The sequence below is a fragment of the Acomys russatus genome, chromosome 21 (assembly GCF_903995435.1).
Source record: "Acomys russatus chromosome 21, mAcoRus1.1, whole genome shotgun sequence".
Taxonomy (NCBI): Eukaryota; Metazoa; Chordata; class Mammalia; order Rodentia; family Muridae; genus Acomys; species Acomys russatus.
In genome coordinates, this window is record NC_067157.1 from 39,256,907 (window position 1) to 39,280,810 (window position 23,904).

Genomic DNA, 23,904 nt, shown 5'->3' on the forward strand with positions numbered 1-23,904 from the left:
TGGGTGCATCCCCTGGGTGGACTGTGCCATGCTTTCACGTGGCTGATTTTTGCTCCTGTCAACTGACTCCTTCCTTTACCCATTTGACCTGTTACCCCCTGGATCCTTGGAGAAAAAAAACCTCTGAGGTTTGCTCTGTGAAATCTTTCCTTTATTCACCAAGGTAGAGTAGAGGTCTGGGGACCTTGCACCATGTCTTCCATGCCTGTAGTTCACCACACTGCTCACTTTTTGTCTAAGGGTAGCAATTAGAGGTGCCTGGCTGTGAGAACTGCCTGTGTTAATTGTGGGATGTTCTCAGAAGTGAAAGCTAGGTCACTGAAAAAATTCCCTGTAACATTGTACAGTGCAGTGTGCACTATTGCTGCCATCCATTCTCAAAAAGAAACAAAATCCCTATAATTGTTGGTCCACAAGATGCTGGCCTGCAAATAAGGAGAAAATGCACAGACAGCATACATTCCAATCTAATGCCATAGACCTTCAGCACCTCATTGAAGCACCTCAGTGCAGTTATTAGGATATGACCACCTCCCCTTGGTGGGGAGGCCTGGTGGCACTCAAAGAAAGAATAAGCAGGCTACCAAGATGAGACTTAATAGCCTATGACCATATAGTGGGGGAGGAGGTCCCCTTGGTCTTAGACCTAAGGGAGGGGAATAGGGTAAAAGCGGGAGGGAGGAACAGGAGGATAAAAGTGGTGGGATAACAATTGAGTTGTAATCTAAATAAATTAATTTTAAAAATAAATTTACTATCCTCAAGTCACGTTAAAACCAAATGTAAGTGTATCTTTTATAAGTGTTCCTTTAGTCAGTAACTGTCCTGGTGTAATTGTTTCCATGATATAAAAATATTCATGTCTGTGTTTAATGTGTGAGACTATTTAGTTGATTTGTTCCAGTGATTAAAACCATACCCTAGGAGTTCTTGGACCTGATGTCAGAGCTGAATGCATCCAAAACTGAGTGTTTAGGTCATAAAGAAGTTGGCTATTGCCTAGAACATTCTGACACTTGTGTTGGTTCCACCTGAACCTATGGTTTTTTGACCCTAGATCACAGTTTCTAATCTTGTTACAAAACAAGAAGTTGCCCCTGTGTAAGTCACTTAACTTGGTGTCAAGCCAGCAGGAACAGATGGCTAACACCATGCCACAAAGACGCCATCAAAAGAGTCTACGTCATGTTCCTCCACTTTAGGGAAGAAAAAGCCATGACAAGAGGAAGTGCCACTAAACTTCCGGAAAAAGCAGAAAACACAGTAGTTGAACCTGGAAGTTTCTTCCATTGAGGATTCTACAGTATGTGTGTTGGGGGAGACACCTTGAACTAGCCAATTAATAGAATTAATAACATCAACCTTAGAAAAAACATTTAGGCAGATTTAGAAGTCAGATTTCAGGTTTGACACTGCTCATGGAAAAACACAGCTCGTACCTCAAAGAGCATAAGAAAGAGCTTGTCTGGAGTCAAATATGAGTGGCAATGGCCTGGAAACACCAATTCAGGTCACCCCCAAGTACCATGTCCAACATGGTAACCTTTTTATGATGTTTTTATAATAACAGAACAAAAAACCATACACCAAGGTATTTTGTGATCACACTTTTTATGCTTTTGATTAGTAGACACTAGCCTTTATTTGTTCTTTCCAAAAAGGATTGCACTTGACAGTCACCAGGATGTTTGGGCACATGCCGAGATGGCTAATGAAGAGAGCCTAAGATAAAGACATTTCAGACTGGCAGCATTTTAATTCCCCATAATCACAAGGATTCATATCAGTCAGTCAGCCTGGTAAAGTCCTCAACACCTGTGTGCCTGCCACCCCCACCCCATACCTTGAAAATTTCTGTTCACACAAATGGACCTGCATCAATTTGTTTTCAAGCTGTGTAGGGTCGTTTTTTCCATCTCCCTGGAAGAGGAGACAATTCTCACTGGTCCTGAACTCACACTGGCCCCAAGAGTTTTTGTTGTGCACATCCAACACTGGGCTTACATTCAAAGTGCAGAAGTCACCTGGACAGTGAATCAACCAGTATCCTGTGATTTTTTTCCATTTTTACGATATCGCTCTATCTATCACTTCAAATTATATGACTTCATTTTTAAACCTGGGCATTCCTTCTTGCTTTATTACCAAATAAAAACTTCTCAGTTTAATCCTCTTTCAGTATGTAAGTAACCAAGGTAGTAAAAGAAAATAAAATTTGAGTTGTAATCTGAGTGTGCAGGTTTTTATGCACTAGGGCAGAGTTTCATTGCTTTATTATTATTATTTGCTGGACCTGTAAGTCTGATAGACTTGTATAGGGACACTTTTACCCTATCTTCTAAGGCAGGGCCAATCACACATTAGCCCTTACCCTCAGTCTGGGTGCAGCTGGGCATCCAGGTGCACACTGACACATGTACACACACAAGGATGTTCGAGAGCACATCAATTTGGGGACATTTATTGTCATAGGGTTGTAAGAAACCTAGACACCTGAACACAAACAAGGAGCCCACTAACATGGTAAGTGATGGACCTATGGCTATGAGGACTCTGTAGAGCCTGCCTGTGCCCTCACCTGGTAAGTGATGGACCTGTAGTTGTGAGGACTCTGTAGAACCTTCCTGTGCCCTCCAGTGATGGACCGGTGGCTGTGAGGACTCTGGGGCTCCTTCTCTTTATTACTGAACTAAGCTGCTCATGTGCCACATTCTGAAGCTGGCTTTGCTTTTAATGAAGAAATAACTTTTGCCTAGTGTCCACGTGGTAAGAGAGAAGTACTCTCCGATGGGGGCTGGAGGTTGTTTTGTAGGCAAGAACAGCCAGGGGACAGTCTGTGAATCTTATTTGTCCCTTTGGTTTTTAGGGCTCTGATTGCAGCTGTCAGTTCTAGGACATAAAATGATCTTTAAATGTCCTCAAGTCCATCCATCTCTCTGTCCCTGGTTTTGTGCCATCTTACGTAGTTGGATGAGTCAATAATAAAGATTGCTTTAGCTTTCTATTCATAGGTTGCTGGTCACCATCACAGTCATAAAGGTCTTATAATCCATATCATGTGCAGCGTAAACCTGTTTCTTTAATACTGTGCAATAACAGTACGTTCTTCCCACACAAGTACCTTAGCTTGCTACTCATACACCTCTTTATATTTCTGGCAAAAAAAAAAAAAAATCCATTCACAAATAATCTGCTAGTTAGAAAGTACAACTAGAATTTATCACTGACCTATCTTAGTGTATCCCAGTGTACACGCTGTGTATTTGTGTTAATCAGTTTATGGCCACTCTAACAGAGTCCTGAGATAATCAACTTAAAAGAGAAAAGGTTTGTTTTGGCTCTTACTTGTAGAGTTTCAGTCCATAATTAGCAGGCCCTGCTGCTCTTGGCAGGACGTGAGACAGAGCAAAGCCATGGCCAAGAAATGAAGCACAGAAAGAAAAGGAGTACAGGTCCCTGCAGTGTCTTGCTAGTGCACACTCCCGGTGAGCCGAACACCTCCCACCAGATGCCACCTCTTCAAGTTTCCACCACATCCCAACAGGCCCAAGCTGGGAACCGGGACTTTAACATGTGACCCTTTGAAGGACTTCAAGATCCTATTGATAGCCGTAGCTCTAGGATTGCGCAAGGTAAGCGATGTGGCACAGAGCTCTGGCATTAAATGTTACTAAGTCAGATAGTCAAAGATAGTTCCCTTTCATTGTTCTTTTGAGTCTATTAGGAAGTCTCTACTTTGTGTTAATGTGTCTTTAATGCCCATCTCATACTTAACATCCCTATTTAATACATACAAAGCTTTGTTATCAAGATCAGGTTAAGAAAACATGGCCACTGAACACCTTAGACTGATTTATTTTTATTGTATTTATCTTTATGGCTATTTTCTCTTCATGGTGACATTCCATTTCTAAGCAGTTTTCTTTTAAGGGTGTGTGTGTGTGTGTGTGTGTGTGTGTGTGTGTGTGTGTGTGTGTGTGTATTGGTTATTTGAGACAAGATTTGTCTGTAGCTTTAGATGTCCTGGAATTGCTTTATAGACTAGCTTTTTCGGCTGGCCTTGAACTCACAGTAATCTGCCTACCTCTGCCTCCCTAAGTGCTGGGGTTAAAGATGTGCGCCACCACACCTGACAGACAGACAGACAGACAGACATATATATATATATATATATATTTAACGTGAGTTGAATGAGAAAAATGTTTTGTTTGTTTTTAATCCAGTAGCTATGTCAAGGCCTTGTTCTGAGCTTTTAGGTCTTGGCCATTTTGTGTTTAGAGAGATTTTCCCCTGTCCATTTGTGTGTGTCCCAACTGTGTGGGAGAAAGTGAACACAATCCGCAACTCTGAAGCTTTGTCTTTTCCTTCTGGCCTCAAAAGAAATTAATGATTCATTTCTGGGTCCTTGAAAGTATCATGGGCCTTGGACCAGTGTCTTTTGTACCTAACTGTAGATCACTCAATCCTGATATATGTGCAAACAAAACTCAAACATTAGGCTTCCTGACAGAAGTTTGACAAGCACTAAGTCAGTCTATCCCCTTGTTATGCAAAGAGTTGTTTTACGCTTCAGGTGACTCCCCCTGTGCAGAGTCTTTGAGAAGGAGGCATGTGACCTAGACAGAGTCCCACAGGTGAGCTTCTAATTGCCCTGCATAACCACACCACGTTGTTCCTTTGAGCATCTTCCGCAGACATTCTTTTGCCTCTTCTCTTTCTTCATTCATCATGTAACACGTAAAGCATAGGTCTTCTGTGTATCTGTGGTTCTACCCCATATATCCACTCTGTGTTAGAACTTTGCCATGAGATGTTGATCAGTTCATGGCAGAAGTAACTCAGCTACACCACAGGAAACTGGTCCAAACCCATTAAGAAAATACACAGATGCAATAGCCCATGAGAGGTTCATGCTTCCGTATTTGGGATACAGTCTTCCAAATACAACTCAACATTAGATGTAGTAACAGTGGATGCCAGAGCTTGGTACATAATAACTACTCCTATCTTAGACCAGTGTATCCTAAGACAGCGCTTCTATATTGATCAGATAAAATGCTGACTCATTTGCCACTCAACTGTCCTCCTAGTACTAGAACCAAGTCAAAATACAGTCACTCAGGAGTTGTTCATTGGCGATAGTATTTGTCTCTTTTCTCTACTATAATTAATCACCTAAGGCAAGTAAGCTTTATAATGTAAAGAGGTATATGTAGCCCATAGTTCTGGAGATTCAATCCTGGTGATATCGCAAGCTGGTGTGTAAGTGGATGGAAGAGACCACATTTCTATACAGAAAGGCTAGGGTTTCATAAAGCCTTCCAACAGCATGCCTCCACTAGCGTGAAGAATTGTTGCTAGTCTCCAGCTCTTAAAAGTCCACTCCTCCTGCTTCATCACATGGAAGACCATATCTCCCGACACATGGGGAACACACCCCTTCCAAATCATAGCAACAACTGCAAAGAACAATAATCCACTGCAATTCTCCCGAGCTGTTGACCAGACTGTCTCCATGCTTCTTTCTCCAAGGTGGGTCTGCATCTATCTGAGAACAGTGTGGAATGTCAGTGATTACTCATGTTTAGGAAACAGACCATTCTTCATTTTCCTTCCAGCTACTCATAAGTGTCATCACACACTGCATTATGGCTTCATGCTCTCTGATTTTATTGTCTACTGTTTGAGATGAGTGCGCTGCAGGAATAACAGCAACAAAAAAATACAATTTTTTTCTGCAACAAATACCTTGTGGGTTCTTATGAGCCTGAACTAACCTAGGTTGGTCTATTAGAAGACAATGTCCCTAATCTCTATAATTGTGTTACAAAGTCTGATATTTTTCAACTCAGACATATTTCTAAAATATAATTCTGGAACAGGCCTGGTGACACAGTCTATGATCCCTGCTACTTGGGGTTGAGGCAAAAGGGTTGAAAGTTCATGGCTACTTAGATTGGAGAGCTTCTTTGAGGCCAGTCTGGGCTACTTAGTAAACCCCTCCATTAAAATAGAAAGTAAAAGGAGGTGGAAAGGGAGGGGCACAGCTCAGTGGAAGAGCGCTTGCCTGGGATACATAAGGCCCTTGTGATTCTAATGCAAAGAAAAGATTTGGAAATGGGCTGAAAACAGTCTAGTTTTAATTCATTCCTCTAGGCCTAGCCACTCTGGGATGCTCTTTGAAAGATAACCTGAGCCTTTTATTGTCTCATCTGCAAAATGGAGTTAATAGCATCCTCTTGGGACATGGCTCCAAAGACTGTATATCACAACAAATATTTATCACATGTCCTATATGCCAGGGTATTTTCTAAGTGCTATAGATCTCCCAGCAAGAGAAATGCAAGCTCTCCATTCCTTTGCAGCCATGGTTCTAGCTGAAAATATATTCTGGTGCTCAAGTCCTTGGAGTGCTACCTGGGAGTAAATTGACATTGGAGTTTTTGCTCAATTAATTCAAAGCTAAGTGTTCTTGCTGTTCCAGATTTGACCTCCCATCTCAGCTGTTGCAGGAGCATACATAGCTTACCAATTGTTTTTAGTTCATAAAACTTTATAAGTCAATATTTACATTTGGGAGAAATACTTGGCACTGTGTTTGTTTTATCAATAAATACTATATGTAAAGTAAGACGATGTTTAGGTGGGGACTGTAAGTTCTTTTGTGCATGAAAATTATGAATAGTAAAATCTTATGTTGAGTTAAAAAACAAACAAGCAAACAAAAAAAACATTTTCCTTAAAATTTGCCACTAGCCATATCTGCACATGTGCAAAGACCTCTTGTCACTAGTCATATCACTGATAGAACTCATTGTCCTCTTTTCATAATGAAAGATACCAGCAATGCAGTCATCTATCAGATTTTCCTTTTCTCAAGCCACTTCCTATCTGGCATCAGAAAAGTACACCCTGACCTTGTCAAGTATAATATTTGATCATCAGCAGGCATGCACGGGACAAGAAAGTAATTGAGCACATTCGGGTTGGCTGTGTACATTAAGTTCTTAGAAAAGTGTCTCATTTTCTACTCACTTTGGATCAATGAATAAAGAAGTAGAGTTTAGAAATTTCTTCATAATAACCAGTGTAAATCATAGTCCTGTCACTTATAACCCACCCAGGCCTTCAGGGTCAACATTATGTTCAGAATAAAAGTGCAATTCGCAGATCTTTTTCTGTGTAACATTTGATGAGACATGCATTTTGATTTTAATATTGCAGTATTACCATTGATAGCTCAAACTGTTGGTGAAATTCCTAGCCAGGGTCATCTGAGGTAACTAGATTATAAGGGAAAACCAATAGAATACATCTCTAAAATATATTCTGTGTTTGCATTAGTACAAAGCACCTCTTGCATAGTTCACCACAGAGCTGATTGTACTATTTCAAAATAATAACAACAATAACAGAGAAGATTAAAGATGAACTATGAAGCTAGCCACCTGGGGAAGCACTCACTCCATCCTCGTGGCATGTCACGCTCTTACTAATGAAGACTCATAGGCAGATGCTATCTAAAAGAGCGTGCTGAGGCCAAGAATGTCCCACACCTTATATTTATTACAAAACCACGTCTTTGTGCCTTTTCTATGAATATGAGGCAAAACTTTTTCTGAAAATATTTACCTTGATATCCTCAACACACCTTTCACCTGCCAACACCTACCAGCCTCTTGGTTCCATTTTGCTAAAATGCTAGAGTTTGAAAATCATGACATTGTATTTCCTGCCTTCTCCTTCCATATGAAAACAGGATAGTAAGATCAGGGCAAAGATTATTTCATGGCTGTTCAGGGGGTACTAAATACAATTGAAACCTACTAATGGCTCCACTGTCAGTTCTGCAACCTTTGTACTCTCAAAAATATCTCCAACAGTGGAAGATGTCAGAGTGTGGGGAGTATGCAGTTTTCCCTAAAGCCTACAGCCATCTGTCTTTCCATTGGTTTTCCATATCAAGAGTATTTGATCTTTGAAGGATTCCAGAACTTGGCTTTCATCTTTCTAGCCTTCAGAATGGGGTCAGCTCCATCTCTGTTCTAGCCCACCATGCTTGGTATGTACAGTAGCCATTAGGCTGGAAGAAAGGAATGTTCCGTTCAGCTCTTTGAGATTCTTCTTTCACATGCCACGTCTACCATGACACAATTCAGAGGCAACCTGGCTCAAGTTCAACATCATGTTCTCACATGCTGCTGCTGCACACATGTCTTAAGCAGACTTAAGACTGTGTGTCAGGAGCCTTGAAGGTTTCATTGCCGCTCACTCTGAGGAAGCAACATAACCTCCAAAAGAAAGAATGTGCATCGTGACATTCCTAATACATGAACATTTGAAAGTCTGTTGCCACTTACTGCCCAAGAACAGGAATTGGTTACATAAATTTGAGAACATTCACATAGCAAACTCTTAGGCAGTGTAGGTCAAAACTGGTAGACAGTTTTTAAAAGAATTTCTAAAATGGCATATGAAAAATTCTCCAATATCTTCCTTGGTTTCCTTCTGAGATTTAAAGTCTTTCACCACCTTTATTAGGTTTATTCCTAGATGATGTTGGGGCATCGGGAATGGTGTTTGCATGGTCTCTTCCTTGGTGTGCTTTTTATTGGTATATAGAATGGCTGCTGAGTTTTGTTAAGTTGATTTTGTATCCTGCCGCTTTGATAAAAGAGTTAATTATTTCTATAAATTTTCTTGTGAGATGCTTGTCCATATAGCCTTTATGTTGAGGAATGTTTTTTCCAGCCCCATTCTTTATAGAACATTTATCATGAAACACATTTAACTTTTTAAAACGACTAAAAATATCTTTGAAAGTGTTTAACATCCTTAGCAGTTGAGGCAGTGCAAATTAAAAGTACTTTGAGAATTTCTCTGACCCCAGTCAGAATGGCTAAGATCAAGAAAACAACTGACAGTAAACGCTAGAAGGATGTGGGAAAAGGGAACCTTCATTCACTGATGGTGGGAATGCAAACTGGTCCAGCCACTGTGAAAATCTGTGTAGAGAAGTCTCAAAAAATTAAAAACGCGTGTATCATATGACTGAATTATTCCACGCCTTGGCATACACCTGAAGAATTCAGTGTCCTAGTACAGAGGTGCTTGTTTGGCCACGTTTGTTGCTGCTCTATTCACAATGTTTAGGAAATAAAATCCGCCTAGATCTCTGTTGACTGGTGAATGGATAATGAAAATGTGGTACAAAGACATGACAGAATTCTTTTCATATATGAAAAATACAATTATCAAACTTGGGGATAAATGGATAGAACTGGGAAATATGATGCTGAGGAGTAGGGTAACCCAGAGGCAAATTGTCCTGCTTGTGGTTGCTACCTCCAGATCTGCAGATTTAAACATGGAGCCTGGGGTAACCACAGAAGCCAGGAAAGTAGAAAGGCAACATGGGGAGAAAATGGGCTGGAGAAAGAGCCCTCAGGAGAATAATTGTGGACCACAGGTGTTTTGAAGGTGGAAAGCGGGAAATCAGCAGGGACTTGCCTGGATGTAGGAGAGGGAAGGTAAGCTGAGAGGAAAGTTAAGTAACAGGATGTTTAAGAAGGGAAACATTTTGTTTATTTAAAATTATATACAGATGGTGTCAGAGCTCTTGTTATTTTAAATTATTTAATTAATTACTTTACAGGTTTTACTTACATCTTATGGCTTTCAGTTTTGAGTTTAAATGGAATTCCTGAGTGTGGGAATGAGTGTGTCAATGCATCTGTGTCTGTTTCTTATGCCTTTTCTTGGACTCTTTTCCTTCTCTTTGTTTTGTCCTATTCCAATTTATTTGATTCTCCTTTATTTTATTATTATCCTATAAATGCCTGGTTTTTTTCTAACAAGAGACATAAAGGGTGTGGATCCAGATGGGACAGGAGCTGAGGAAAAACTGAGAGGAGTAGAGGGAGGAAAACTGTAATCAGCATATATTATATGGCAAAAAAAAACTATTTTCAATAAAAAGCAAAAGAGAAATGCTATTTTCATAATATATATGAAACATACAGACATATACAAATTTTAAATATAGTTAATATTAATTTTAATATTTAAAATATATTAAAAATTTTAAATATAATACTTAAAACATTCTAACACTACAATACTGTGATAAGCCTAAACTAAAGCTATTCACAGTATGATCTTAACTATATATGGCAAATGGGAATGGAATGGAAAAATACAGCACACACACTGTGACTGCTGCTGTTCATTGTCACCTTGACAAGGTCTAAAGCTCCTGGTGAAGGCCTCAAACGTGCCCATCGGGTTATCTGGGTTCCATTAATTGATGGGAGAAGATCCACCTCAACTGTGGGTGGGGCCATTCCCTAGCTGGAGATCCTGGACTGTATAAAGTGGAGAGTGAGTGAAGCATGAAAATGCAATTAACTCCCTTTGTCTCTCTCTGTCTTCTTCAGTCCCCCTTTTGTTTTTCTTTATGTCCTTTTATGTTATAAAATTTTCCCATTGCAAATATCAAATAAAATAAATTTTCAAAGCTTTAGGTATAGAGAAAAAAACGTACTAATGGAGCAGTTGCTGCATTTCATGTTTTTACGTCCATCCTCTCACAGGAGAGCCATGCGGTGCTGTCTGTGGTGAGTCTTTCCTGGGACTTTATATCATTTATTCTCCTGTTGGAGAGAAATGACTGCAGAGGGGCGATGATAAGAATCTAATCTTCCCTGTTCTTTTCCAGCACACGACGGTTTTGCCCTTTATATTAATCGAGATGAGGACATCCCACCATCAATATCCCAGCAGGGGCAGCGGACTCGCCGCCATATGCACCTTCTCCGTGGGCTATATATTATGGTAAGGACCAACCCTGCTGGACATTCGTACTGTATTAGATTCGGCACTGCTAAATTTGGGCACACACTGCATTATGGATATAATCACTAGCAGATTCACACTGCGGGCCTCATTTGGTCCAAGACCTGGGCTTTGTCTTGTTTCCCCAGATGCTTATATTTTTGGAAATATATGCCAAACCTCACACAGCAGGAATTTGTTGAACAATCCCATGTAAGCAGTGTGCCTTCCAAGGCTTCGTTTTTCAACTTGTTTTCAAACTAAATGTTTTTCTTGGATGCTAGCTTTATAGCTTAAAGGCTTTTTCTGTTGCTGGAGATTTTGTTTTTGTTGTTGTTTTCATTGGGGAACTGGGGGGGGGGGTTTGCAACAAACACAAATGAAAGCAAATGAACCAACCTCTGTGAGTAAAAAAAAAATGTACATTTTTATGGATCTGCTTAAAACTTATTTTAAAATTATCTATTATAAACAGGATTTACTTAACTGATTTGTTTTTGAATATTGGGGTAAATAAACCACAGGTGATCTGTTGGGCACCCTGAAGTCCCAAACAAGCATATGGTGCCAAATTTATCTGATAAGAATTTTTGCCTAGTAACTTTACTTCCTTTTAACTTCAGCCTTTATCATGTTTCAACAACACTTGGATAAAATTATTTGTCTTAACAGAGAATGTTTTTACTTTCTCTGTATAATTCCAAGTCCACTTTGGTATATTAGCACAGCAAGGGGACTCCTCCTGTGGGCATTTCTGCCTTTCGGAACTCTCTTGTTCTGAGTTCTGGGTCCCCAGCCCCCATTTCAGGCGGGAGCACTGGGTAGCATTCTTTCAAACCCCTCACAACTAACTCTTACTCTGCTCACGCCCTGGGCTCTTCGGGAGACATAGGCTCCAGGGAGCATTTTGCTCCAGACAGGCTAAAATGTGCAAAGAGAGGAGTCAGGATGAGGCTTCACACAATTTGCCATATCCAAGACCCGAGAAGAAAGCAACAAGAAACCATAATATGTAGCTGGTTATAACTGATGGTCAGAGACTAGATTTCAAAATAGTCAAGGAGTAAAGTTCACTCTTCCTGGCTTTAGTCATACCACCAACTAGTGAAAGACTACTCGAGAGAACTTGGGAAGTTTGTTTTCCTAATCACTTACTTTCTGGGGTTTTTTTTTGGGGGGGGGTTGTTTGTTTGTTGGGTTGTTTTTTAATTTCCTGCCTAGAATCTTAAATATTGACTTTCTCTGATAGAAAAAGTCCAAGAGATTTGTCTTGCTGGTGAAATGTAAATAAATAATGTTGTATCTTAGAAATGAACTTATGTGCTTTGTAAATATGAACTGGGTATTTAAAGACTGTTCTCTTCAGAAAAATCAGCTATGGAAGCTGCACAGTCATCGAGGGTGCTCTCTGGAACTGCCACCAGCCTTAAAAGCCAGCTCTCTTCCCCTGCAAGCTCATCAGTGCACTTTATTGGCTTACAGGGGAAATATGGGGCTTCTCTCTGGAAGCTGTGGTGTATTTCTGAGAATTTCTTCATGTGCTATTCAGTGACCTTGCAGAGCCTGGGGGTTTGAGGAACCATGTTCTTTTGGATGACTTTTCTTCCGCTGTGTATGCGACCAGCCCACGTTCCAAAGAGACACATGGGAAATACCACACAGTCTTCATTACATACCCCTAAGATCCATTGGTAGAGTGAGGCTTTACTCATGCTCTCTGTGCCAAGTGAGGGTCAGCAGCCCCATGTGCTCCCTCAGCAAGTGAGGCTCACCAACCCCTTGTGTTCCCTCAGCAAGTGAGGGTCAGTAGCCCCATGTGCTCCCTCGACAAACTTGTTTAGACATGTACTTTCACTAACCAGCGAATTCCCTCAGGTTTGTTCTGAAAGAGCTTTCAAAGTAGACTTTTTCCTTTGGTGTGCTGCCCTAGGCATTCATAGCTCTGCCAAAAGCTAAACAATACCCCTCGAGTCATGTCACAGTATATAAATACAAGGGTTTAATTGTTGTCAAAAAGGTACTGGCTTTTGCTCCCTTTCAGACTGTCACAGGGCCCAACATACCAGTGACACAACAGGGAAAGAGTCAGAAAATGAAATCTTCTGATAGCATACCAGTGTTGTAACTGAACATTCCAGAACCTCATGCCAAGATGGGTTCATATCATGTGCTAATTATAAAACAAATGGGTCTTCTTTACAATGCTGAGAATGGCAAGTTGACTGTGCCTCAGGGATGCTAGCCAAGCTGTCTGGCTACCTTCATTAGACTCAGACTCTCCAATCTCACATGGCTCCTTTCTCTCTTGTTCTGTTCTCCTGTGTTTAGATAGGGTTGTTGAGAAAATGAGGAAGCAACACCTTCACTTGCTAGCACCTCTGAGCTCGTATACCCCTCAGCTCCATCTGGGTCGTCTCCAAGCTTAGCATCCTCTAGACTCCCCAGAAGCACGTCTGCCTACTACAGAGTTTCTCCCATCAGATGCTCAAATGTTTGAGACACAAGCATTCTCATGTCCACTTCTGAGGGCCTCCTAACTCCTTTCCCGTACACCTCCCCTCTACCACCACCCCCTACACATTTCTCTGCACCCTTGTGGAAGATGGTCAGCATGCAGTAGGGGGTCCTTGGTCTGCAGCGTCATGCATCATGGTTCTACTCCTCGGAGGCAGACACCATGCTACATGTTTTTCAGGTGCCCTTTTAGCTCCTTCAGATAACTCTCCAAGGTAGGCATTTCTTACTCATAGAGAAAAGAAGAGAGCTCACATGGTATGTATAGCTTACCTAAGACAAACTACTAACCTATTACCAAAACAATAGTGCGAGCCCTGTACATGGTCCAGAGTCCACACCGTTAACTCTGTCCTCAGCTGCCTCCTCCTGTGCGAAGAGTGGTTCTGTGGATGGATTTATTATGTGAGTTTTTGCTTCTCTGTGTGTTTTCTAGAAAACGTCAAGTGCGGTCAAGTCTAGGAATTAAGACCCTTTCCTGGGTTGTGGCCCCAGCTCCCGTTTCACCTTTTTGGACCCCAGCTTCCTTGGGTTGAAATTATGGAAGAGGCTGCTATGAATCCACAGGGGCCTGGAGGACTCATGCTTTTAGGCAAAGCCCAGAGAGCAAGGCCTCCATCACAGCAAAAACATTCTCATCTGCTTCAGTCAGTTCTCAAACGCTCCCAGGCAAACAGCAATAAAACAGCTCCTAATGTTTTCTTCTTGGAGGTTTGAGATTTCAGTTGGGATGTTAAATTCTCTCTCTTTCCGTGACTCACTTCCCTCATTCACACAGGCTTCACTTTAGAAATCAAAAACAACTCTAAGGGACGTGAAAATATCTTTTTTTATTGTCTCACAGCCCTGATGGTTTAAGACAGATTCCATATTCCAAATCTCATTATCCCAAATGTGTTCATTAAACAACTTCCCAACATTAAAAAAAAAAAAAGTTAAATCAGAATTCAGTGTGATTTCCCTTTTATGATCCAATCTCAGATGGTTTCAGATCTGAATTCTTTGTCCCACCAAACTCATTTCAGTCAGCCACAGAATCCTTTATTATGTCTTGTTTTCTTATTGGCACCTTTCTGTATTTTCTCAAGATCTTCCTGAAAACACATTTCTCTTTACATGAATAATCTTCAGACACACAGAAAGATTTTGACAAAAAGAAAAGTACTTTAAAACATTACATTCTTAGACATAAGAAAAAATGAGAAAGAAACCAAAAATTTTAGATCACATTAATGTTTCATTCAATGGGATGCTTCTTCACCAATTCAACAGGTAAAGTCAACCTATAGTTGTTCTTTGGCAAGAAGCTTGCATTTTCCCTTGCTTGGCCTGAATCTTTTATTCTACCATAACGGCCTTTTCTGTTAACTCTATGTCTTTCACAGTACTTAAGGTGGGGTTTTTTTGTTAGTTTGTTTGTTTGTTAGTTTTTGGTTTTGGGTTTTTTTTTTTTTTTTCCTGATTTTCTTATACTGCAGTACTGAGCCCAATCTGAAAGTGAAATCGCTCTCTTGGGCTGGTGAAGGAGGAGCCAAGGTCTCTGCTTCCCACCCCTCTATCAAGCCAACCAAGGCTTCATCACAACCTACCTTCTTCCTGACTCTCCACTCCCAGCTGGCCTGGCGAGAGGAAGTATGGTTGCTAATTGAGTTTGAGTTCTGTTGCACCTCCTGAGAAGGCAGTACCTCCACACGCTCCTTAAAGGCAATCATGAGAGAATCTCTGGTAAAAGTTAGGACAAGGCTAGAATGCGATCCAGGGACCTTCCTTGTGTCTCTCGTCTGAGCCAGGAGGAACATGGCAAGGAAAGGGAGGGGCAGCCATGGCACAGCATGTTGTCCTTCCATTTGTGTTCTAAGGATGGGTAAGCTGCCTGGGAACCTGTTTTAACAAAGCAGAGGCTGCATGCTCTTGGAAATGGTATGCCACCATAGGCAGAGGTCAGAGGAACTAGCCTTGTCTCCCTGTGGTCCTCGGTGGTCCTCAGCAGTCCTCAGTGGTCGTCAGTACTCCCATCAGGAAAGAGTGAGGATGAAGTTAGCTAGAGCATCCATGAGATCGGAGAAATGGTAGCCTGGAAAGATGACTCGGTGGGTAAGAAAGGGCATTTGCTTTGTAATTGTGAGGACTTGAGTTTAAATACCCTGCACATGTGAAAAAGTATGCATAGCCCTGAAAAGTCTCTAACCCTAGCATTGAGAGGCAGAGACAGGAAGATCCTGACAGCTTGCTGGCCAGCCAGCCTATCCAAAACGATGAGCTTCCAGTTCAGTGGGATACCATGTCTCACGGCAAGAAGGTATAAATTGATAGAGAAAGACAGGAGAAAAAATTGCTCTGGCATTCATGTGTACATGTGAGCGTGCATACATGCCTCCCCCAGCACACACACACTTGTGTTCATTCACCACACACATATACAACACACACAGACAGTAATCAGAGAAGCTGGTATACATTGGCCACCATGTCACCTGTGCTCCGAGCAGCGGCTGTCATTGGTCTTTTCATTCTCTGAGCATGCTGAGTCACTGAGGGGCCCACATTTCTTCATTCTTTGGAGGTTAGTCTTAGGCTGGGGGTGAGTGTACAGATGTTTTTGGATGCCCTGTTCAGCTCCCTAGGATCTTGGGGAAATATTCCAGAGCCTCGTTTTTGCCTCCTATAAAATGGGAGTGCACATCTGCCTCTCAGAGTTGCGACGACTAATGAATACATAGGGGCCTTCAGGAAAGTCTGTCATTCTCTCTAGGCAGCAAAAATTCCCTGCATGTCTGCAGAGCCTCTTTCTCTTTGCCAAACTTTTTTTATTTTCATTTTGTGCCCTGTTCTTCTCATGGGTCTTGATCCTCCTTCATAGTGATTGTCTCTCTGCAGCCTATTAAGAATGTTGAAAGCGATTTTCCTGAAATGTTCCTATGGTTCACATATTAAGTTATTTCCAGAGCTCAGCTCTCCCGTGAGAGTTGAGAATGTCATTGCTTTCCCATTATTGCAATCTGCTCATTTTTCACAAGCACTTTGCTGAAAAAGCATTGTTTTCTTGTATTCTAACAAGAAGCCTCTGTGGACAACTGAGGGCTTCATGGCTGAGAGTGATTTGCTCCAGGTCCCTCAGAGTGTGCACTGGGGCACAGGTCACATGAGTTTCTTAGCTCTGCGTCCGGACCAAAAAAAAAAAAGGGCCTGTGCATAGTGTCTATTTCAGTTCTCTGTAGTTATTATTGATGTCCATCCTCTCCCATCCAAAAGAGCTGGTTCTCAGTCATTCTAGGAGTCCCTGGAGAACTAGAAATTGCAGGCATTGTTAACCTTGCCAGTGAGCCTTCCCTTAGCCACTCAGCTTCCTTCCAGCCATACGACCACTACCATTGCTTTACCCTTGGCTTTGGCATTCCTGAGTTGATGCGCTGTATCCGCAATTTGGCTTGCGTCTCTGTCCACCCCTCCTCTTCTCTCTCCTTATGCCTTTCGCCTTTACTCTCAGGACAAAGGAAGGGATCTAACTAGTTCCACATGCGAACATCTTCATAGCACCCATTTTTCTCCTCTCCAGCCAGCAGTCCCCAAACCCAAACTCAGCTACTCCTCCACCCCAGCTCCTCTGGAACCTTCCACTGATCATCACTTCATTCCTCCCTAGCTTTACTCTCCATCCTGGGTGCTTCCTGTTAATGTCTGAAGCCATTTCTTGCCTCTGCCTTACAAATGTTGCTCTTGTAGGAACAGTGACTTAAGCATCCACGTATCACCCACTGCCTCACTCACAGCTAAGCTGCTCTGAAGACTCCCCTACACTGCCTCCAACCTCACATGCATGTTCACGAGACAGGACGCTGTACTGTTTGGGAGAAAACTCCTGTCTCAGACTGCCCGAGCCTGAGTTGTGTTCCTCACATATGGCTTGGGACAGTCATGTAACCTCTCTCTGTCGCACTGTCATCTGTAGATCAGATGATTAATAGTACCTCATAACATTGTGGCGATCACTATAATATTAATGTCTAGCTTTGCATATGCCCAGAGAATATATTGTTAATCTTATGATTAACCCATCCCAATGTGGCCTAAGATTTCATTAGCAAAACCTTCACCAGTGTCACCAATGACTTGTGTTTCACTTAAGTCACAAATGGTTTGTTGGCCTCATCTCAATTGTTGTTTTATCTCTGTTTCTGACACTGTCTTCAGGCATATATCGTCCTGCTATACACGCCTCCCACCCCAGGCATCGCAATGAGCCCTCTCAGTTTCGTTGCTGCCTCTTCCCATCTATATGAAACTCCATGTTGGAGTTCTTCAGAGCCCACTGCCAGCTCCCCCTCCATTCTCCCTAGGTGAGCCCATCTCTTTTGTGATTGCAATCCCTTCATCTCACATCATGAGCTCAGAAACTCTCCCAAGTGTATACCATATGTTCTCATTTAGCAATTACAAAATTACCTCAGGCCTTACCTAAATTCCCTATCGCATCCACAAACTTACACACACACACACACATACACACTAGCATCATGACCAGCATCCAGCATTCGTGCTAGAAACACATCAGACATCCTGAACTCATCTCTCTGAGTCAACAGCAGGCCACCAGTTGCTCAGACTTGTGCTTCCAAAGCATCTTCAGAGTCTTTACGCTTTGCTCTTCCTTCATGGTTAAATCTATGATGCAAGCCCCAGAGATGTCTCCTGAATTATGGCATAAAACTAACCCCTCCCATTCCCGTCTGTCCATGACTACTTTTTAAAATGCTCTAAGTGTGTAGATTTCTCTTTGCCTCTATGGACCAGCTCCAGAATTCCTTACAGACTTGAGGTTACTCCTCATTACCTGAACCTGCTGACTCTGGCCTCCTCCTCCTCTTTCTCTTTGCTTAGTCATCTGGCCACAGTACTGTCACATCCAGCCACTCTGGCAAGCACAGTACGTCCTGCTCAGCTTTGAAGCTTTTACTTCCCTCATACTTCCACCCAGCTCACTTCACCCAGACTAGGATGCCCACCATCATCACTACAAATCCCGCTCATCATTCAGGCCCCGGCCTTGGTGTGCTGGTTTCAGGGAGCTTCCTCTCGTGCCCCTAATTAGGTTCAGCTTCTCTGCAGGTCATTAATGTCATCTCTTATTGATTTCTATCAGGGGATCTTAAAACTAGCTAGAATCATGAGGTTTTGATTTTGTTTTATTGCTTGTTCTCAAAAATCCCCTCCATTGCTTTCCAGAATAAAATAAAGGTCTGCACCTGAAGCCTTAGAGAAGACAGAGAGCCTCCTTGTCTACAGGTTCTAACTGTTAATAATATTTAGACATGACAACAGTCTTAATGATAGAGAAATTGTTCTTACATTAGCCCTAATAAGAGAAATCAGGATGTGTGCTTTACATGAAAATAAAGTATGGAGAACGAATGTGTGTGTGTGTGTGTGTGTGTGTGTGTGTGTGTGTGCGCGCGCGCGCGCGTGCATGTGTACTGTCACATCCTTTGATCGACAACAGAAACATACAGTGTTTACAATATCCTTACTACCCACTTCTCTAAGATTGAATCTCAGCTTTATTGTCTCTTTTCCCACCTGCCTGATTTATTTAAACTGCCAACAGAAGCTCCCGAACTTCAAGAAGAAACCCCGCAGGCCACACTCTGCTGGAGTGACAGCCCTTGCAGGAGGTGATCCAGTCAAAGCATCGGAAACATTTCAAGTAGAAGAAGATTTTACTTACTAACAGCCTCCCTGCTTGCCGGTGATGAGCTGCCTTGGGCTTCTGGGACCAGGAGAGCTCCTGAATGCTCAGAACATCTCCTCTAGTGGGCTGCACGGGAGGGTTTCTGTGCGTGCTTTCCCAGCTGCCCAGGCTCATTGTTATCATATGGCTTCCATGACCAGCAATAACCTGGAGGGAGACAGGTGCCTCTCTTGTAGCACTAAGTGGTGTTTGGGGCACACAATAAAAACTAATTAAAAATAAAGTTACTAATTTAAAGGAACAGATAGCTGTACCAGATTTAAGATCCACTGTCAAGAGTCAGTGGACTCTAAAATGGAGATGAAATAAGCAAAACTTGTCCTCAAATCACCATAGAAACTTGAACACCACAGTTGAAAGAGTCTATCCCCTAATAGTTTTCAGGGGGAGAGAAGCAACTAACTGTCTTGGGTATCATTATTATAGTATTTTTATTTTCCCATATTCTGAAATAGATAGATAGATAGATAGATAGATAGATAGATAGATAGATAGATATTAATGTTATAGAACAAAGTTCATTACCTTTCTCAAACAAGTGTCCTTTGAGTGCTTACCATGTACCAGACAGTGTGCTAGCTGGGGGATGTAAGCACATTGTAGAAGCTTTGGTTCTGGCCACAAAGATGTGAGTCTTTTAAAGGATAAAAACACTTGTCATACAGTTCATTGGGAGAAGTGGACACAGCTCTGAGAGTCCAGAGGCTCCCTGACCCAGATATGGGTCATGAAAACCTTCCCCACAGAAGTTACATGTAAGATGCTCCAGTGAGAATGAACAAGAATTAGACTTTGAAGGTTCGGGGAGAGGAAGGAAACAGCCTGAAGGCAAAAAAGAGCAAGAGGTCACCTTTGGGCGGCCCAAGATGTGGGGTACAAATAGAGCCAAGGACTTTTGACCCTTCTGTAACTGCAGCAGTATAAATTCCACCTCAACTCTTTCCACGTGTGTGTGTGTGTGTGTGAATGAGTGTGTGAGTGCACGCACATGTGCGTGCACACTGGCTCATGTGCAAGTGGAGGTTAGAAGCTAACTGATTTCTTCTTCAGTCTTTTTTTAGTTTTTGAAAGATGGGTTCTCCTTGAAGCTGGAGCCCCCAGATTCAGTTGGTTTGGCTGGACAGGAAGCGCCCTCCCTGTCTCCCTCTCCTCCCTTAATCTGCTGTTGCAGGTTCTTTTCTATGTAAGTGCTGGAAGGCAATTTCGGGTCCCCACGCTGGCTCAGCTAACAGTTTACCAACCTAACTATCTCATCAGCCTCTTGATCATTTTTTTTTTTTTCTTTCTTTTCAAGCTTGTCCCATCATCCTTCCTTGAGTTGGTTCTCTGGTGGTTGGTAGGTGGCTGGCAGAGTGAGTGGGTGTTGTAAGCCTGCAAGAACCTTTTACAGCCTCCCATCCATGTTCCACTTCTAGGCAAGAAAGTTTGTTTTTAAAATTCAAATTTTCTGAGTGCCACCAGGTCTCCCCATTTAGGGGACGTGGTCAAATATGAGGCACCAGAGTACGTGTGAAAGTCAGACCCCACTCTCCACTCAGCTGTGAAGAATGTCCTGTCCATTGGCTAGATCTGGGTAGGGGTTCGAAGTTTACGGCCTATATTGTCCTCGGCTGGTGCCATAGTTTGAGCGGGACCCCTGGGCCCAAATCTGCCTATCATAATTTTCTTCTTGTAGGTTTCTAGGATCCTCTGGATCCTTCAACTTTGCCATTCTCCCATGCTTCTCTCATCTAGAGTCCCAATAGGATGTCCTCCCCTCTGTCCCAGTTTCCTGGTAAGTGGAGGCTTTCGTGGGACATGCCTCTTGGGCTAGTATGCAGATATAAGTGAGTATATACCATTTGACTCTTTCTGCTTCTGGGTTAACTCACTCATTAGGATCATTTCTAGTTCAATCCATTTGTCCACAAATTTCGGGAATTCCTTGTTTTTAATAGCTGAGTAGTATTCCATAGTGTAAATGTACCACAGTTTCTTTAGCTATTCTTCTACTGAGGGACACTTAGGCTGTTTCCATGTTCTGGCTATTATGAATAAGGCTGCTATGAACATGGTTGAGCAAATTTTCTTGTTGTGTGCTGGAGCATCTTCTGGGTATATTCCAAGTGGCACTCAGAGGAAGGATAGCAGGCTACCAAAAAGAGACTTGATACCCTGTGAGCATATACAGGGGGAGGAAGTCCCCCTCAGTCACAGTCATAGGGGAGGGGAGTAAGGGGAAAATGGGAGGGAGGGAGGAATGGGAGGATACAAGGAAGGGGATAACCATTGAGATGTAATATGAATAAATTAATAAAATAAAATAAAACATTACACAAAACCAGATTGACCAATTCATATATGTATGTATATATGTATATATTTCATTTCAGCATATACATCTATTTTAAATTATATATATATATATATATTATATAGCTCATGAATGTATAAATACATATGCATAATACAATTTGAAAATAATAAAATTCAAATTTTATCATGTTAGTTCTCCTACTTAAAACTTCCCCTACCCCAATAGTTTGTTTTTCCTAGTTTGAAGTATTTGAGGGATGTTTCCATTTTGGTATCACTTTTATTTTTCTTTGCATGATGACGTATCCTTGGGCTGTGAAATTTTCACATGAGAGTAGAAAAAACAAATGTGTAAGTCACCCCTAAACTCTGAGAAATAAATTTTAAAAACTTTACGTGAATTAAAACAATGCATAAATTTACAGGTACAAATGCAAAACATCTTACAAGAGCAGTGAGTGACTTAGCCCCCTGACATGTGCTTGGAAAAACATTGGGTAAGAAGTAAATGGCTTTCTATGGCTGAGACTAGCTGATTTCTAAGCTCTGCTAGGAGATTGCAAGAAAAAGTGACAATTCATTCATAAATTCTTGCCAGCCTCTCAAAACTCCAAAAATTGTCACGAGGACTTTGTTGAGATCTGTTTCATTCCCCAGAGGAGTGAGTAGTTCATGAGAAGTTGTCAGTGAGCCAAAGAGTTGTCGCTTCAGGCTGTCTCTCTCAGAAACACATGTCCCTTGGTCCCCCTGTGCACCCAAAGTTCCTTTAGCCAAAAAAATAAAATCCATTAAAAAGTTTAGAAAACGATTGGGCTGACGTACCTGTTGTCAAACTTGATGACCTGGCACTCACACACATGAACACATAGTGACTCTTGTTACCTGAATAAGACCTCCACAAGCTCAACAACAAGAGATAACAGTCTCATACGGATGGGGGCGGGGTTAAGGATACCTCGTCCTATCTGAGGAGCAAATGGCAGTTGGTCAGTTGGTGGCTGTTGAGTGATGACTTGCTATTCTTTGTGTAGAGAGGTCAGCCATTAAAAGGCTGCCTGTGACCTGATGCAGTGGTTCTCAGCTCCTAATGCTGCAACCCTTTACTACAGTTCCCTGTGTTGTGGTGCTGACCCCTTCTTTTTGTTGCTACTTCATAAGTCATTTTGCTGCTGTTGAGAGTAGTAATGTAAATATCTGATATGCAGGATGTCCGATATATGACCCCTGTGAAAGGGTCATTCTGTCATCCCAAAGGGGTCATGACCCCACAGCTTAAGAACCTCTAACCCAATGAATGGCCCCACACATGATGCATATGGATAGTACTACCTGCACTTAGTGGGTTTTTTCTTTGAAGATGAAGTTAAAAATGAGATAGGAGATATGTTGGGGGCATGTAGGGGGATCTGGAGGGAGGAAATCCAGGAATGGATACAACCATGGTACATTGTATGCATGTATAAACTTTTCAGAAGTTGAAGCATATTGGGTTAAATATAATGAATATAATTTGATATTTTAAGACATCCTCTGATCTCCATGTGTGCACTGACTCACACTTTTTTTCTTTACACGGGTGATTGTGCTAATGTTCTCTCTCTCTCTCTCTCTCTCTCTCTCTCTCTCTCTCTCTCTCTCTCTCTCTCTCTCTCTCTCTGTCTCTACCTCTCTCTGTCTCTGTGTGTGTGTGTCTGTATGTCTGTGTGCGCTCTCTCTCTCTCTCTCTCTCTCTCTCTCTCTCTCTCTCTCTCTCTCCCTCACTCATTATCTCTCATTCTGTCTGGCTCTCTCAATGAATAAATGTATTAAAATCTAAACAAAAATAATTTTAGAAAATAAAAAGAAATCTAAATTGAGTACAATATAAAAATATGAAATCATGCCACTTGCCTTTCAGGGTATATTTTTAGAAAGCCATATTTCAGGTGAAGTTAAATAACATAAAATGTTAACCTATCCCATCCTAAAGCAAGCTTTAAAGAAAAAGAAAAAGAAAAGAAGCTTCTTTCCAGTGCATTATTCCTTCTTTAAGTGTCCAAGTAGGTTTGGGGTTTGTTTTTTTTTTTTTTTTTTGTTTTGTTTTTCCTCTCATTTTTGAAACCTTCTAGGCTTCAAATGCCGCATCTTACTTATGTAAAAGGGCCTGTTGGAGTGGCCTTCTAGAATTTTTTTCCATCACATCACTTCTAGCCTGCACTCTCCTCTAATCTTCATGTGGGGAAAGCTTTCTTTCTAGAAAATGACCCCATCTTACTTTTCTATTGCTGTGAAGAGACACCACAGCCAAGACAGCCTCTAGAAAGAATTGTTTAATTGTGGGCTTGCTTACACTTTCAGAGGATGAGTCCATGACCATCACGGTGGGGAGCATGGCAGCAGGCAGGCATGGTGCTGGAGCAGTAGCCGAGAGCTCACGTCTGATCCACAAGCCATAGGCAGAGCTGAGGAGCAGAAGGATGCGGGAGAGAGAGAAGAGGGTGAGTGGCTGGGCCTGGCATGGGTTCTTGACACCTCAG

At 41.9% G+C, this 23,904-nt stretch overlaps 1 protein-coding gene across 2 annotated transcripts in view; it reads left to right on the forward strand.

The window, feature by feature from the left end:
• The window catches only part of Aig1 (androgen induced 1), a 222,937-nt gene that overhangs the window by 171,555 nt on the left and 27,478 nt on the right, over window positions 1-23,904 (forward strand). For both annotated transcript variants that reach the window (XM_051164635.1, XM_051164636.1), the window contains exon 4: window positions 10,718-10,833. In XM_051164635.1, the coding sequence (XP_051020592.1) occupies window positions 10,718-10,833 (116 nt within the window). The remainder of the gene's footprint in view (window positions 1-10,717; window positions 10,834-23,904) is intronic.